At 35.7% G+C, this 19,059-nt stretch overlaps 1 protein-coding gene across 2 annotated transcripts in view; it reads right to left on the bottom strand.

Annotated features, from left to right (window-relative positions):
* Nucleotides 1-314: 314 nt before the first annotated feature.
* BCKDHB (branched chain keto acid dehydrogenase E1 subunit beta) overlaps nucleotides 315-19,059 on the bottom strand; it is a 130,766-nt gene continuing 112,021 nt past the window's right edge. The window contains exons 10-11 of one of the 2 annotated variants that reach the window (XM_059831160.1): nucleotides 5,476-5,628; nucleotides 315-655 (exon numbers count right to left, since the gene is read on the bottom strand). In XM_059831160.1, the coding sequence (XP_059687143.1) occupies nucleotides 5,488-5,628 (141 nt within the window). In that variant the 3' untranslated portion in view covers nucleotides 315-655; nucleotides 5,476-5,487. Of the gene's footprint in view, nucleotides 656-4,313; nucleotides 4,551-5,475; nucleotides 5,629-19,059 lie in introns of those variants that run through there. The other variant, XM_059831155.1, reaches the window with a different exon arrangement.

Genomic DNA, 19,059 nt, shown 5'->3' on the forward strand with positions numbered 1-19,059 from the left:
ACAAAGTAATTGTAGCAAAGATGTACCAATGGAGCCTCTCACCTACAGCAACAAAGCAATAAAAACCTCTCCTCCCTACTCAAGAAAAATGGAGTTTTCATTTCCCTTGCAGAAAGGAAAATCAGTATTTGGGACTATTTTAGATGAAGTCACTCAGCTGAAAGACAGCTAATGACACTGGTTAAAGGAGGTCTCCGTCAGACCAGACGCACAAGCTGGTCTGGCTGTCTAAGGTTTACTTTGTTGAAAATACAGTCATATTCAAATAACTTCTTTGGGTTTTCCCAAAACAGTAACAAAACCAAGAGACAACATATGCATCATATGCTTTATTGAATAAAATCCTGCTTCTAATATTTACACAGTGAAGTTTAGAGATGTAACCTAGTGAAGCATGGCAATGTGTAACATTCATACGACATCTGGAATATCTTTAAATACATCTGAAACTACTTATTATAGCAATCACCTGCCCATCACTGATTTCATAATTAAGGAAGATTTGAACTTTCCGAAGAATAGCCAAAATCAATATTAAGGATAGTTGAGTTCAGAGAAAACAGTCTGCTATGTGAATTCTAAACCCAAAAGATCTGAGTAAAGTGTCAAGAGTTTTGAAGGCAGCTTCTGTACTTCCCTGTTGTTCTTCTCATCTCTGCAGAAGAAGATGACAAAATAAATTACAAATCTTAAGGCTGAAAGTAATATCCACAACTTAAACACACAGCACCCTCCATGGTAATCTTACTTTTTAAATTTATAATGTCATCTTAACCTCAAGGTGTGTGAACTATAACAAAATACTTACTCAGTATATATTAAAAACTATATTAAATTTTTAAAGCTGCCAAGGTAGACATGCAGAAATTAGAAATGCTGCAACTGATATCTAGTGTCAAAACAACACTAATTACCACCATTTACGCAAAAACTTTATGATGAAGTGCCTTCCATCCCACTATAGCATGTTAAGCAGTGTTATGTATTGTTTTTTTAAAGCTCTACCAGGTATACTATAAATCTACACTTACAGTGAAGAGGGGTCTCGTAAAAAAACTATAGTCAATACCTTTCCTATTTATAAGGTTTTTTTAAAGACAATTTCATTATTCCTGATCTTGCATGAATTCTCAGCAACATCTGAATGCAAGTACAGACTTGCAACAGCCGTACTAACACATTAACTCATAGGACTAGTAGACTGTTACCTTATATTTGGACTACTCACTGGTTGTGAATAAGACATGATTCACTGGCCATTTGCATGATTTTTGCCATCCAGCAGGAAAACATTACAAACCAGGAATGTTGCATCCTACTCAACCTCTAGAGGTTGTTTATTCTAGTGGGTTGCAGACAGTGCATTATAAAAGGCAGCCAGTCTAGCCTGCCACATTTGGGATTCTGTGCTGAAGAAAACCTGGTTGTTAGTCTCAGGTTAAAAAAGAAATGATCTTGCACAGTCTCTCATATTTTATTTACCAAACAGGGAGAGGAATTATATTTTTCCTGTGCCTCAAGTTAACCTTTATGAAGCCCTGCCTAATAACCAGGAGTGCAAAGAACAGACAATTACCAACCAAAGCATCTACTGGGTCCCTTCCTGTTTCCCAGCACAACTTACTGGTTGAGAAAGGGAAAGCATTGCTGTCATTTGCAAGTCTCTCCCAGCTGGAGCACTGGTTCTGAGCAAACTGTATTGGATGTTGAGATACAACTTCAAATACATGCTTGGAACTAAAATACATTTAAATTAAGTCCCCATCACCCCCTAACAACGTGTAACCTTTAAGCACCAAGATTAAACTTTGCATAAAATAGTTCCATAATGAAGTTCAGCGTGATAACTGTCTTTTTAGAGACTAAATGTGTAATAGTGATGGTTTCTCTACATACACACACACTCTCATGAAGGTAAACTGTCACCTGGCAGGGACAACTTTAAAAATTCAGAATTTGTCAAGAAAACAAAGTATGCAAATGAGGTAGAAAAAGCTGCAAAATGTAACAGAAAAGCAGTTGGCTATTTGCCATTTCTATGCTACAGCTACCCCTCAATATATTTGTGTATCACAAGAGTATATTTTATAAAATTTGTGGCTGTTTTCTTCTGTTTCTTCTTTTATCTCCTCCCCCGCCCCCCGCTCCCCAAATGAACAGCCAGACACTGTTCCATCTATCCAGGAAATTTATATTCATCCTAATCTCACTGCTTCTTTTCTCTTTATCTTTTTTCCAACTACAAAGAGTTATCTGGAACACAGCTGCCTACCTGTAAGCTATTTCTTTTATACCTAACATAGCTATAAATTTCAATAACTACAAAGCTGCTGAAAGATACAGATTTTGCTCTTGCCTGTCGCATCAGTGAGGTATACAGTATGCATTGTCAAACACTGCCTTTGAGCAGGAAAAGCATCTGTACTGTCAATCTCAAGATAAGCAACTATACATGTGTGAGACACTGTCAACACAGGTTGAATAAAACCAAATGTAGATTACGATAATAAGGCTAAGTTTAGAAATAATTGACTGTATCATCCAGCTTGAGACCCTGCATTAGCTTCAGACACAAAGCAGCAAGTTAATTCAGGCGCCTGAAAGGAACCTTTTGGGGTATGAGGCACATTTGTACACACAGCCAAACATATTTCAGCGAGGGGTTTCTTTGTTTTTTAAAGAAGATGCAGATTTATTCTTTGTTAAGTGAAAAATACTTGTGTGAATAAGGACAGAAAGGTTTTGATACACCAGTAACTTAAAGAAAAGCATACTGTAACTGGTAAAAATAAGTTTGGAGTTACCACCCCCATGCTTTAATACAGAATCTGTTTCCAGGTCTGAAGAGGACTTTCAAACAGTGGTAGACCACAAAACATTATACGACTTGGTGTTATCCAGTAACAAGGGGAGGGAATCATATCACTGCAGACCATGAAATGAAGTTGCAGGTAGCTTCTCACTCAAACTACAGAGATTTCAGGCCACGTTAGAAAGGACAATCTGATATACACCACTGATACATTTGACAATTACCACTTGGGTTTTTTCCCCACAGCCTGCCTGAAAGCAATAGATGAAGCAGTTTCTAGTAAGTTGTCGATTAAGAGGGGAAAAGAAGGAGGTAGCCAGCCATGCCACCAGGTTGTATCTCACAGAAATGACTTGAAACATAAGCCAAGCAGCTCCTTAGCCAGCTTGGCCATTTCTGTAACTCAAAAGCCAACCCTACATCCCTCTTCACCACAGGGAACTGCTAGCTCCTCTGTCTCTCCAGCAGTAGGACAAGAAGGGGCCCAACCTTTCTAACACCCAGAACATGGCTGTGCTCAAATCCACACCAACCATAACACCACTTCTTAGAAAAGATATCCCTGGCTCCCTACACGTGAGGTAGTTTGGAACACGTTAACCTCACCTGTCCGGAACGATGGCAAATAATGTCACTAATAAATGTTACACTGAGTATAAAAAGAAGCAAATGTAAAGCAATCCTTCCATTTCTCAGAAACACAAGCGCACTACCTTATATGCAAACTCTGTGGAGTAGATGGCAGGATGGAGACCTACTACAACTGCTGTGTCAAGCACATAAGACCAATTACCTACAGAAAAATAAGGGAATACTTCTCTGGAATGTGCCTTACAACAAGGCACATTAAAGTTCTCTCTTAGAAAAACCTTTGAGCAGCTCATTCTGTAACAGTAATACCTAGTCACACCAACCAAAAGACGTGGTTATGGGCCTCACCACCCAGATGTTTTCTTAGACAAACCAGAAAGCAGAGTTTCTTGTGTCTTTACACTGTTTTCCAGACAGCCCCTAATACACCTGCTCCTTGATATGCTAACTCCACGTTTTCAGCTGGCCAATAACCTCCTCTGATATTTGTGTGTGGTGCAGCCCACAGGAGGAATGTAAATATGAATGCAGATGACTTTTCCACATTTTAGTCCATATTACCTTCATGGAAAGGTTTTGTGTGGACTTCCAGTGGGGCAACTGTATTGTGTGCAAATTCAATGCAATATCAGAACCCACTTTTTCCTCCTCATACCTCCCTCACTTTACCATCCTATGGAGGAATGGGGGTTAAACCAAGTCTCTGAACCACCAAACGTCCTCAGTTTATCACCCTTTCCTTACCGAGGTAAGAATATTTGGTCCTTTGGTTTCCTTTGGAAAGGAACAGATTAGAGGCTACCTAGCACAGCCCAGTTACTCACCTCAAAGAGCAAATACAATTCATTCTCTTTAGGAAAGCTTCACTGACTTTATTACAAAGGTGCCAGACAAAGAAAATAAGTCTTTAATAAGTTTACTTCACCTCAGATAAAAGGCAAGGACAACTGTCATGAAAAAGAGACCGTTTACTACATACTCTACAAAAAAGATCACAACATTCTTCAGTTCTAATCCTAAGGAAATGCTCTGGTATGTCAATAACAGGTGATTTCGGCGAAATATTTTAAGTGGAACTACATTCTTTTCCGTAGACAGTGCCTCACTGGTAGCCTTCCCATTTCACGTACAGGCACTCCACTCTCAGCTATCGAGGGAAACAGAGAGAGTGAAATGCAAAAAGTCCTCCTGAAAGTAAGCATGCATATAAACGAGATTAACGTTAAGGTATTGACAACCTTCTATCCCTGGCCCTAAATTTAATTCACAGCTTAACGTACAGGCTAACTGGACACAAGAGGGCGCCCCTAATATAGGGCCCACCTTGGCCCGCCTGTCTTCAGTGTCAACCCCTAAAACCCCCCTGACTGCCTATTACAGGATCTCCTTATTCCAAAGGAAAACAGGCCTGTTGTTTTCTTCTTTTCTTTTTACTTCACATCTACAAGACCCATCAAGACTCTATCTCAAAAACTAGGCTACTTGATCCACCTAATTAAAGGACGTAGAGAATAGAATGCCTGACACATTTCCTAACTATTAAATTTCGGTCATCAAACACCAGAAGGTCTCCCACAGCAATGCACAATACTAAGTCCCAGCTGGCCACTGCACAGTCTAGTGCTACTTAGTATTATATTACAATGAAACAAAGACAAAAGATGTTACAGACTGTGATTAACAGACATGTAATAGAAATACATATTACTTCACAGACTTGGTGCCTGAAGGGCTCTACAAACAGATATCTTCAAGCATGACCAAATTACATAAAATATTATACAAAAAAATTATTTTCAGGATAAATATTAAATATAAGCCTTATAATCGTATTTGAACAGAACTGTAAGATACCACAGATACTTCATGTCTTTTCAAGGGTCTGTGTATGTTTGCAATGCAGTGCCTATAGTCAGTGTAATTTGGGCCTTATTAGTACCTCACAGGATTACAGGCCACACTGAAAAGTGAAAAATTATAAAATTTTACATATATATTTTATTATAAAACATTGCAATCACTCTGTCAGAATCCTTAGAGGCAAACTGTCAGTATAAGACATTATTTCTCACCTGTACTACTGCTCAGTAGTTAATCATGTTTCGAAGAGCATCATAACATTTCCATTTGTCTGGGATGTAGAAAGGCTCAAAGATGTGAGGGAAAGGAGTGTCATAGCCACATACTCTTGAAATAGGAGCTTCTAAATTCAAAAAGCATTCCTCCTATTAACAGAAATACAGAATAAATGTTAGCGAGGCCATTATTTTCAGGAGTCTTACATCACAAATTGAGGTCAAATGAACTTTGCCAGACTGACAGTCCTGGAAACTCAAACCTTCTATTTATATCACAGCATAAGTAGTCCAGACCAGAACAGTGCTTCCTTTTGCCCAAAGGTCCATATTAAAATAACAACTTGTATTAATGTTATTTTCATTTTCTACATGTGTGCTGCATTAAATCATACGCAGGTTATATTTAGTACATCTGCTATACATCCAGACAAGTGCTGCCAAGAAACAAATATTTTAGGAACAAAGGAGTAAGAGTTTCTTTCCTGTGCCACTTTTAAACATATAGAAAAATTACATAATCTAAGAGTGTGTATTCTTTGTTGGATACATAAACATCATATTCAAACTTCTTTGAACCCTTATATTATTAAGACTTTGTCTGAGAAGCATTAAGCAGTTATGGAAATTATGAATTTGAACTCAAGTGTCTTTGCGTATCTCCAACCCTTAAGTCAAATCCATGCTCTACACAAAACCCCACAACTTGTGTTCTATTCAGAGATCAGATTTGGCAATGACTGTGAGAGTTTCATTACTCGACCTAGTAGGGCACAAAATATTACAAATACACCTTATTAATCTAAAAGTAACCTGTGGAAATATGTGTGATGTTACTAGCTTTAATAACCAAATAAATAGTGGGGTTTCAATCTTCCTACTCTCAAGTACCAGAGTGATGGCATGGACCGTGAAAATCTGCAAGAAGTAGATGCAGAAATAACTTTGCCAGATCAAACTGTTGTTGATGTTAATTATCAGCTCCCTTTCTCCCCACATCTTTAGAATATGTAGTTGCTTTCCAGAGCAGACAAATGAAGAGACAAAGCATCTCTCCTCCTGGCCTCTCCTTTATGGACTGCAGTAACTGAGACATCCTGGCCAACTTCCCCTGTACTTGGCTCAGCAAAATGGAAGGTGAAGGATTATCTACTAGTCCTTTTCCACCAGGCCCACAAGGAAAACAGTCAGAGCTATGCTTTTCTGCAGCAAAGTGCTAAGTATTTTCTCAGACTGACGAACTGTTTTGAATGCACGTTGCCTTGCAGTCCATGGCAGCCTAACTCTAACGTACTGTGCTTTCTACACATCACAACATTTGGCAGCGTAGAAGGTACTCGTAACACACTGAGATTATAACCTTTTTTGCTCCAGCTACCACTTCGGTGCATTGTGAAGTGGCATATTTCTGGAAGATAGATGGAAGTAAAAAGTCCAAGAGGTTGTGTGATTGCATACAGTGCCATTACATTTAAGAGTGAACGAACTCACCTAGAAAACTTCAGAGTCTGAATAGGTCTGAGGTAAAAATATATGCAAACAATACAAAGATTTTTTGAGTTCCATTTTCAGGTACTCCTTTGCTTTTCTTCGTAAAGTGAAAGATTCTTATTAGTAAAAAATGCTGGGAAGTAGAGTATATTAAATCCTTTACCTGTCCATGAGGTAGATCATGATGTCCTACCCCAACCTGCTGGCAAGGGTATTTTTGATACTAATCAGTCCTTGGTTCCCATGTTGTGCCTGCCCAATAAGACAAAGCAATAGATTTCGGACCGTCCCAAAATTGACTGCCCAGACCACCTGTGAAATTGCATTACACCAAAACATACAAGTATATTCTAGACCCACAGCCTTCCACTCCTGCATTGCTGTTTCAGAGTACCCAACACAGGTACCTAGGAGAGAACTTGGGTTTACACCGTAACCAGCTCTGTGATAATGGCTCATCCCAAACAAAGCTTGGAGAGAAAGTTCAATAGTTTCACTGAAAATATTTACTGCAATATTCCCCATATATTGGGCATCCGTGCAGAGAGCAGCACTGCATCTTTGGCAGCCCAAGCAGCAGACAGAGAAATGTTAGCCACTACTGGCATGTGGGGTGCTATACTCCCCTGAATGAGCCCCCAGGCTTGGCTGTAAATACGAACCTCAGCTGGTAAACCCAAGCCATATAGAACAGTTGCTAGCATGCATATTGATTAATGCTATTGCTATCATATTTAATTCAAAATAAAAATTAAGTCATAAGACTTTCCAAAACTCCACTTCGTATTTTTTTTCCTCAGGGAGAACCCAAAACAGCTGTTACAAGCACCTCTTCTGGGGTTTTAAAACTCAGCAATTGCTTTCAGTTTGAGCATACACCTATTGCTTTGAAACTTGTACAGCTTCCACAGAGTCATGTGGATTCCCTTGCCTCAGTGAGGAATTCAGAGAGTGAAGCTGAGATGAGCGGAGTGTTGTATTGTCAGATACAATCCAAGAATTACAACCCAAGAAAGGTGAAGAACTCTTTAGTCTGAGCTACTCTCTGTGTGTATGTGTATACACAAAACTACTATTATTTTTCTGGACGTAAGGGTGTGCGCAGATTTTTAACTAAGTTATTGCGCTGAATGAGTAAAATACTTCAGAGGCAGAAAAAACAGACCCAAGCCACCAGTCAAATCCATGAGGGAAACTCCACATTATCTGGCTGAAGTCAAGACAGTTTCACAAAGGTTCACACCCAAGTGGCTCTGACTGTAATAATGTCGCACACAGAATTTCACGTTGTAATACTTTATCATGGAAAAAGCAGTTTTTCCTAGCAAACTGATAAAATTTATATAACGATACACTGAATAAACTGCTTGCAGTTTTTAGAGTACCATCGTAGAATCATAGAATGGCTTGGTTTGGAAGGGACCGCCAAAGATCATCTAAGTCCACCCCCCCATTGTAAGATCATCTTACAATGTATTTTTTACCTTACCGGCCATACCTAAAGTCACAGGTAAATCCTATACACATGTATATGTTATTATGCAGAGGATTGTTGGATTATTGACACATACATTTTACAGATGCCGGTTCGGGTCAGACAATGTGTTGGTTACAGAACTTACTGGAGTTAAGTCTCTCAATGTCAATGACCACAGTAACAACAGAAATGCTGCAGACCTAGCAAAACGAAGATGATTCAGCTGACATTATTTAATTTACAGATCTACTGACAATATTTGCAAAAATATTGATAAGAGCAAATTGCAAAGAGCAAAAGCTTTTAAGATTTTTTTTTATAGAGTGGAAATAAAACCATAATCCAGAAGGTGGAATATAAAGTCATCATCAGAATAAGGTATTCAAAAACAATCAAGAAAATGCACTTTTACTTTACAATGTAGAAATATTGTAAAGAGACAAGAGTCTTGATCTTGCTAAGAGCTTGGCAAACACTTGACCTTGGCATGACAGTTCTCATACAAAACATAATAAAGCTAATGTTTTTATGACTTTCACCATGCTCACAGTAGGATAGCTAGATTTACTCACAGAATCACAGTGATACTCCTGCCATTTGCTAAGTATTTGGTCCTCAAAAAAAAAAAAAAATTCACAAATCCACACATTTTACACATAAGCAGTCATAGAAAACAAGCTTAAGGAAATATCTTAATAAGATGATTTAGAGGGAAACCATGTATTTTCTTTTTACAAACATGTAAAAAAACATGTACAAACCAGCCGTGCTATGGATACATCTAGGTATGCAGCAAGTCTTCTGTAGGACTGAGGTCTTTGCTTATAACGATCTATAATTAGGTTTGGAGCCAGTTTTGTTTAAAATACAACTAATAAAGTTTATCAGTTCATGGGGTTTTGATTTATCTCTGGAATCAGTTCTAATTTATGGGACAATATATTCAGTTGTGTCCTTTAAATCCAAATCAAACCAAACTTTTCCACAAAGTTACAGAATATGAAACTGCCTGCTTGATGGCATTAACTTAATAACTATAATGTGAGCAAATAAGATTATATTCTTCATTAGATGGCATTACACTTTGAAAAATCATAGTGTTAGCAAGATTTATACACTAATATTAAAAAAATTATATAGTCTATGGACGTATGTCTAACTCATCTTCCCTTTTGAGCTTGAAGAGCACTTAAGTCAAGTGATCAGCCCATCAAATAGCCTATCTTATATGGATTCTTGTTCACATCTGCTGCTAAAAGTTAGACTGTAGGAGAAACAAGTGTCCACCTCATACAGAATATGATACCGCCACATCTGCTGTACATATTGCTGTGCCAGATTTTTCGCACCTGTGCAACCACATTATAGAGAAACACGACTGAGAATATTAAATACACAACATCCAGCTCTTTTTAAAACTAATTAGCAGGCATCCATTGTACAAGCCTATCAGAAAAGTCTACCACAGTATTTGAAGAGTGGTAGAGATTAAAACTTTAAAATAAGTGGATTTACTCCATACTACTTGGGCATATAAGGGCTGGGGCTTGCCCAAAGCACTCTTGCACAATGGGGCAATGCAAGCTTACAGCCTTCAGTAAGTCCCTGAATATTTCAAAAAGACTATTTAAACAATCTGACATTTTTCATGGAAAGACCTTAGGAAAAAACTTAAAAATTAAATGGTTTTGGAAGTAAAGTAGTAGGCATGGGATTTCTGATTTAGTGTAAAAAATGTTTCAAATTCAGTTTTGAAAATCAGTATGAAAAAGCCATACTTATTTAGTAGAATATATATAACTTCCAAAATTCAATTGAAGTAAAAAATTATTGGTTTTTTAGGAAAAAAAAATGTTTATAAGGGAACAGATATAGTTATTAGTCTCATATATCCAAATTGTCTTGAATTAAAAAAATTCAGACAAAACATTAAATCATTGTTCCTCCTGCTTCCTAACTGCAGAGGTCAAATTCTGGCCTCAGTTATTCAATATTACTTTTGCCAATTAATTTCATTTGCCCGAATTTCACTCAAAGCCTCCTGGAAAATACATTATTATATTCTATAAAGGCATTTTAATTGGTCATTATTTCATCTTGATATTTGATGCTTAATACATATTTAGGAAGACTCTTCAAAACAACTTAAGAGCACAGGTCCCACTAAAAATCTGTTCTCGAAATTCATAGCCATAAGTCAACTGTATCACACACACCACTTCAAAACAGTCTTATGCCTTGATTTTTTAGAATAGATGCTAAAACCAAGGACTTGCTAGATGCTGTATGATTGTATGTGAAATGCATCCTCTAGAACTGGGTACACTGCCTCTCTTTCCCCAGATTATAATATTCTAGTATGCTAATATGGAAAACTTTATCCAAGTTTATTTTAACTTGTGTGTATTTTACTTTTATCGAAGATTCAGGTACTCCTTCCTAAATCAGGGTTCTGAGTGTAAAACTCTTAAAAACATGTACAACTGAGAATTGCAGGCAGTTACAGAGATACACAATTGTACAAAAAGGATAAAATAAGAAAACAAATCTGTTTTGGGGCATTACTGAAATAAAATATTACTCATCCTTCTGCAATGTATAGAACAATAAAGCAATCTGGTCCACAGTTTAGGGGAAGTGCTTTTAGGCATCTGGACAATAAGGTAATAACTAAAGGGTTTACTGCTCCAGACCTTCCTTCCTTTGAAAGGAATCTCTATCATTCTATATTCATAGTAAAGAAATCTCCATATGCAAACACTTTGTTAAGTACCAGTAAAAGAGACTATTTAATGTGTAGCTAGCAAGACAGACAATTCCGAACTGATAATTTTCTCCTTAATTATCCTAACTCAGACTTATTATTTTTACTTCCATATCTTTTGGATCTATTTCATTTTACTCCTCTGACTGACATGGACTAAAATCAGTAAAAAGGAAGTATTTTTTTTATGTTTAAATTCTACTACTCTGTAGAATACTCCTTAAGGTGAGAAACTTTCCTTTAAAAATCAATTATTTCTGCAATATTTTATGTCCCAGGCGTCTCTCGCATGTTGTTATTATTTTGCAACACTACAGGCAATCAAAAAAATTAAGAGCTACAAGAATATCACATGACTATGGAGTTTATATATGAGGACACTGATTTTACAACTCCTTTTTCAGTACAGCAATTTACTGCCTGTAAGATGACAAACAAGTCAATTTTAAAGACTAATATGAATAGGCAGAGTTTGATAGAAATTTTAATATTTCCTTTGGTATTACAGCTATTATAATAAAAAGAAGACTAAACACAAGGTTAAGGTCCATTACACAAGGAACATTTTTCATGCAAGGTTACTTTTTTTTGTGCTGATAATAACTACAAAATTTGGACCCAAGAACTCAGTGACTAGTTGCAAAGGTTTAATTCAATTGTGGTTTCTGTCAGTTAGAACTCTGAATTTTCCCATCTATAGATTATAAAATTTAAAAAACCCACACATCTGTTCAAAGGATTTTTCAGAGACAAAACTCTTACACATTAGAGTTTCTCCTTCTGTTCCAATATTTATATTCTGATTTATTTATGCTTTGTCATAAATTAAAGTGTGGGGCTCAAACAGTTAAGAAAACTTATTCCATATCACTTTGTAGGTCACTGTTACATTTATATTATCTATTACTTCCCCATATGGTTTCTTAACTGTAAATTACCTACTATTGTAAGAATGAGATGAATCCTGCTATAGGTTAATAATGAGCACAATGAGCTCATATACAGCAAAAACTATTTTTTAAGTCAAAACTTAGATAAAGATTTTCAAAAGAAGCTTTCCAAAGAGGTAGTCGATCAAACCCCATTTTATAAAAGATGGATTTCATGCAATAAAGCTGCCACTAAAAATAGATTAAAGGTCTTTTTCTTTGGTATCTGCTTAAAAAAACCATCCAAATTGAACAGTTCACTTTCAACAGCAGAAAAGTCAAGCATCTGCAGTTTTCATGTCTCACAATTGTAGCACAGTACTTTCCTTGACAGCTGCAAGCACCAAATGCTAAAAATCTTAAACAGAATTTGCTTTGACAACCTATATATGTTACATTCTTATGAATAATCACTTTTATGAGCTACGTAAGTACTATACACCTATGAGATATTTTCAAGTTGAGAGATCTATATTTATCTCTTTTTTTAGAGGCAGCATTGTTTTCCAACAGCTTAGCCATATTAATCTTAAAATACTTTTATAAATCGCTTCCTGATAGTTACAATAGTGATACAATTTTTCCTCAGAGAACTCTGCAGTTATATTTTATAACCGTTTAACTTCTATCAGAGTTTTTTCTTTTTGAGCTCACTTTAAAACAATCCTTTTATAATTTAGAACAGCTTGTAGTGATTAATTTTATTTATTACCAATTCTTTGAATTTACATAATTAATATCTTGTCAAATACAGAGAAATAGTTCACTGCTAAAATGGTTTATTTTATGATTGCCAATCAGATAGTATTTTTACTTACAAAATACATCAGCAATTAAAAAATAAAGAAGTACTTAGGGGGAAAAAAGTCTGTTCTGTGTAATTCATTGGCTTGTTATCATTAAAAAGCAATTAATGGTAAATATTTTCTTTATAGAACTGAATCACATAAAACAGTATTTATACATGAAGTTGAATTAACTATATAAAATATAAAGTATTGTAACATAAAATGAACAAAATCATTTCCAAATAATTCACATCCCTCTTAAATCCATCATGGTAAAATAAGATTTACTTCAGCTATTTTTAATCACGAGCATTGAATCTATTAGCAGCGAATATATTTGTGACCACAGCACTTTTAGAATCCAGACATATACAACATAATGCAAGATTTTAAGAGTAATACTTAATCCTGTTTTAATACTTAAATATTTTGTTACTTAAACCTTTTTTAAATTATATATGAGATATTGCATTATGATACTCATCTCAAAGAAAAAGGAAGTTTGGTATATGAATTCTCTGTGTTAATATCTTTACTAGAAAAGAAAGGGAGTGCATGCGTGCTTTAAATGTTGTTTTCATCAAAAGAAACACATAGGATTGGATGGGGAGGATGGTGACAGTTAATATAAATTCCTTCTATATGACACACACACACTTTTAGAAAACATGTTTCTACTATATACCATATACTTAAAAGGTTTCCCAATAAATGTTCAAGAATTTGAACAAAAAGATGTTTAAATTGCAAGCAATGTAAAATGAAAATAATACAATTGGAAGTAACCCAGATTTGAAAGAACACAAACATTCCTATGTACTAAATAAAGTAATTTTGAAACTGCATTCTTCAGGCAGGATAGAATTGTTGGTGCTATGGCCATAACTGCAATCCTGTAAGGTGATGTTAGGTCACTATAGCAACTCTGGGGTGGCTACACACGAGCAGCAGTCTTGCAAGCCAAAATGCTGTTAATATGGGCTCTTTTTCTGTCATGTGGAAGTAAAGAATCCACAAGTTGACCAAAATATTAAATGCACTTTTTTCTGAAAAATCAGTATCTAGAGCATCCCTAATGTTATTTTTCTGTAATCCTGGACACTCTGTTGACTTGCATTGCAGACATGTATTTGCGTGTTTTGCTCCTGGCACATCATCAGCTGATGAAACTAATGACACTGAAAGGATGTTTTAATTCAAGTCACTGAAAAATGTTTATATTGCATATTTTTCCAGACCACTTGCCATTTCTTTATATGAAAAAATAACCAATTTACTCTGTTAAGCTCATTACTTCCATTTCACAGAAAAGAATGTGCATAATTTGACAAGTAAAACAAATAAAGATAATGTTGTCTTCGTTGTCACTTGTACCTCTGGGAGTTGTAAACACTCCGAAAGAAGATTTGACCGGCAATTCAGAACAGACTCCTTGCTATGAGCTGGATTTCATTTTTAAACCCATATGCATTATTTTGAGGGAGTCATACCTTTTGTATCTCACTTACACTGCAGTTAACTGCTTAAAGGTAGAGTAACATTACTGCTTATGCAATATTCACTGTGAATTTAAAACGTTCTGCAGTTTCCAAGAAGGAGAACTGAAACTAACTTCTCTAGCTTCAATATTTTGTTGCTGACAGGAGACACCAAGTGACATGTCTATCTATTTTTTATCTATGTTACAGAGGGCCTCATCACTATTCATTTACATAACATAACCCTGTTATACACGGAAGACTTTTATATGGACTCAAGAGTATTTTATTTCTTCCTTATTTTACATCTCTTTTGAGCTTCATTATTTGCATTGCTTCAGACAACACCAGCTATTTTAGCAATGGCTGCCCGATGCAGTTAAGTTCTCATTCATACACTGGTTTGGAGATTGCCTTCAAATTTCATTTCGGCTAGCTTCACAAATGAACAGTTAACAATCTTTAATAACCCAACACAAGACTGATATTGTTTGTTAAATTCTCCTTATCAAGTTTACAACACAACCACTCCAACAGACATTCACGGCAACAGCATTAACTTGAAGCTGTTGGGATTAGAGCCTTGGTCAGTGACTTAGTTGTTTTGGTGGTAGAACTGCACAAAAAAGTCAGCACCGTATTCCCAAGGTATTTACAAAACAAAAAAACTCCACAAAACAAACAAAAAACCCCTTCTGTTTATGACAAACAGTTTATCCTTTCCACAAGAGGAGGCAAATGAATAAAAACTAATTTTCATTTCTTCCTAGCCCATCCTGGTTTATGCAAAAAGGCTAAGAGTTTCCATGAAAATTTTACACAATTGAAATCCAACCTGGTGGAATCTAGGACTAGAATTGAAATGTATTCAATTCATTGTGACACACTGACAGAAATTATGTTCTTCCCAGTAAATTTATAATTTGCATTGTTTAGGGCATGAGGTGCAGGAGCCAGCATGATTCTTCTCCACAAAATAAATGGCACAAGACAGATACGCTCGAGAGGATGTAACAGGACTTCCAGGTTGCTAGAATATGCTACTGCCTTAAATGAACCACAACAATGCTCTTTGGCAAGTAAAGTTTTTTGATATTTAATTGTAATCCGCTAGATGATATCTTCCCATCTTTTTGCTACAAGTACTAGAAATACTATTTTTTCCTAGGCAATTATTGACTACACCGTATCTGAAAGCATCAAAGGTCATTCCTACAAATTACATATGCTATACAGTATACACCCAAAAATATGACAAAACTCTTCAAATAAAAGTTATTTATTCTGTAGAGTAGCAAACAACCTTACAGCGCGTTCACTACAAATTATGTTATTCTATAGGATATTCCAAGTTTACTGTGCACTTTCTTGAAGTGGCAATTATGAATATTTGCACTGGGACCCACACATTTTCTAAAAGTATGCCCTAAGCCCCACAGACAGTTAGAATGACTTCCCAAGCCTGTGAGTATCTGAAGATACTTGCTTTATTTAGTTACTTGGCATTACAAACTCATCTGTTCAGTCAATGACCCTGCAAACTGTTACACATACGTTAACACAGGTGAATAATCCAAGTGAAATCAACGGAGTTAAAGTGCCTGTGTAAAATTATTCATATGTGAAAACGTTTGCAGATCACAAGTCATTTTTCCACATGAATGATCTATATAATAAACATTTGTTAAGCTTTTAAAGTGCAGATCATCCTCTTCCTAATTACACCCTACATCTTTTAATCACAAAGCTTGAAATATCCTACCAATTTAACCAGATTTTTTACTTTTAGATCATCATTCATCACCTACCATTCTAATTACTTATTTAAGTATTTTGCAAAACCATCTCCTGGTTAGTTTCAGCACGCCAGAAGTGACTGGAAGGATTTGCTGCTAAGAGTTTTAATAGCCAGTGAGTAGTATTTTTATTTTTACAGCTGTTTAGGCAGCTGAGAGATTCTTGCAAAGGCAGCCTTGTCAATCTATGTATCTGGCACAGTAAAATCCTCATAGAAGTACTTCACTCAACACACACTAATGAAATTCAAGGTAAATGCAATTTCCACTGCTGTTATTAAATAATTTAAAACAGTGTATTTCCTATTTTATACCAAAGCATTTGCATTTTGGGACAGCACAATGAGAACGATGCTGTCACTGACTGACCACAACTGAGCGATTCTCCAGTGCAAACCCAGAGCTTGGCCAGGCAGCCAGGGAGAAGCAAGTACAAAGGAAGTATCTCATCCACCCGTGAAAAGGTTGGGACTTACCTAGTATTTTTCCACCACATTTTTTAACATTATCGTCTTTGTAAAACGGGCTCGGAGCAGGGGGGAAATATTAGATTACTTGAAACAGATGTATAAGGAATTTTGTAGCGTATTCTTTAAACCAAGCTGCCATTTTACTTACGTGTTTAATTTATAGGAAGCTGCTTGATGATTTAAACCCACAGGTAGAAGTATTCTAGTACAAAGCTTCAACTCATATATTAAATATCCTCTCACATAATGACAAAAGTAACTGTTAGGAAAGCTGACTGGTAAGTATAGAGAGGTAATTTTTATTCTACAGAAAAAGTGTAAAAAATTGAATGGAGAGAAATTCAATGAGGTTTTACAGAAAGTATAAAGGTTTATGGAGAAATATACTCAGAAACACTGAATGAACCATACTGGAGACTGAGCTTTTGGGTACATGCTGTCTTAAAACGCATGAAAAAATTATTTTATCATACAAACTTCAAATCTGTGTACCAGGTTATGCCCAACTTTCTTACAATAATTAGCTTTCCTTCTTTCATCTAGGGAGATGTATTTTTTTTTGTAGCTTTGATAATTTTTCGCTGCATTTCCTAAATTACCCTTCATATAAACAGGCTACATTGCTATTCCACTGTAAAGAAAAATTGGTATTACTCTCCTTGATCCAGACAACAAAACAAAAAACCCCAAAAAAACAACAACAAAAAAACCCAAAAATAAACCAAAACCTCTAAGAAAATAAAAAATTAATGCTTTATTCATTTTTCCAGCTATAAAAAGTTAATGCAACTGTGTTACAAAAGACCAAGGAATGTGCTGCAAATTAAACACTTTCATTTGAAAATGTTTAATAAAACTATTAAAGCAGTTAGCATCACATCTCTTAATTTAAAAACTGGTCTAAAAATGAAGACCAGGAATAATATATTTCAGAGGCTATGAAATTTTAGTTTACCTTCATCCCAGAATTAACAGTTCAAAGTTATTGACACGATTTTGAAATGTCAATAAACTGCATGTATAAAATCAAATGCATGGGACCTGTGAAATATCCAGCAACATTTAAGAACAGAAATACAGATAACAGAATTAATTATTTTTATACAATAGAGAAACATAATGGTAGAGGTTAACTGTATATTCTAGCAGCCTCAGTGAAGTTTTCATTGGATTAAGCCGAAGTATTTAACTTGGTCTATATTTTAGAACTGACTGTTTAAATAAATGTCATACATAAAATTATTATGTGAACTTTACTTTTACACTATATCAATTATGAAATTTTAATTTTCACTCCACTAATGAACTTTCTGCTTTACAGCCAAAACTGTAAAACTTTTACTTAACCTAATCTGTCTCTTCCACCAACAATGTTATCAATTGTATAGCGAATTGTATAGCCTTTGTTACCATGAAGCACACGGCATAATTTTCTTCTTTTCAGTTACACACAGTTAGCACTCAAAGTACAGTTGCCATGAATGAAATGTAAAAATATGCTGTTGATAATATTGCAAAAAGGAAATTGCAACCCAGTTCAAGCTAGGATTTTGTTTTCCCCCTTTATGACTGCTACAGAGTAAAAATCAAAATGTTGCCCTCATGTAAGCACATTAGGAAGGAAATGCTTTCTCAGTTTATTCAGTAAATAAAATTTTTTGCTGAGATTAATCTATCAACACAAGCTGCAGTCTACAGAAGTGGAGATCACTAACATATGGCATTTAATATCACAAATATAAAATAGAACTATGGTATGAATGGAGATTATTTTGCTGTTTACAAGGTCTGATTCTGTGAAGCTAATCAGTAAACAGCAATCCTAATCTCCCTCCCCCGAAATAAAAAAGTCCACAGATGCTATATTAAAGCAGGATCATTTAAGAATTGAAAGTCTCTATGACAACTGATTTTTTCAATATTTAACATATTTTTTGAAGCACAGTGAGCTTCTTATTTCACCCTGTATCCAGTACTGTAATTATACAGTAGTATAAACCCTAGCCACTTGAAATCACAGAGACTGCGATATATGATATACAAGATGAAGCATAAAGCGAGAAACCAAAAAGCAGAATTCTGTGGAATTCTGAGCTTTTATTTAGGTCTATTTCCTTTGCTGGTGGCCAAACCCACTGCTGTTCAATTCAGATTTCCCGTCACATAAAGTCACTACTGATGGCAGAACTCAGGGATTAGGTGCACTTACACTGATGTGCTCTTCCAGCTGTGCGACCACAAAACCAAAACACATTTTTAAACAACGGTTATCCAGTCAGGGAAATTCCTGTGCCTACCAGCCCATGCATCTGATTTCCTCTCAATATATGAGGCCATGCCCAGCTAAAGTTCTTCCTTCCCGAACTTCCGAGAAAGCGTAAGAACACA

This window comes from Gavia stellata, chromosome 2, assembly GCF_030936135.1.
Source record: "Gavia stellata isolate bGavSte3 chromosome 2, bGavSte3.hap2, whole genome shotgun sequence".
In the NCBI taxonomy this organism is placed as follows: Eukaryota; Metazoa; Chordata; class Aves; order Gaviiformes; family Gaviidae; genus Gavia; species Gavia stellata.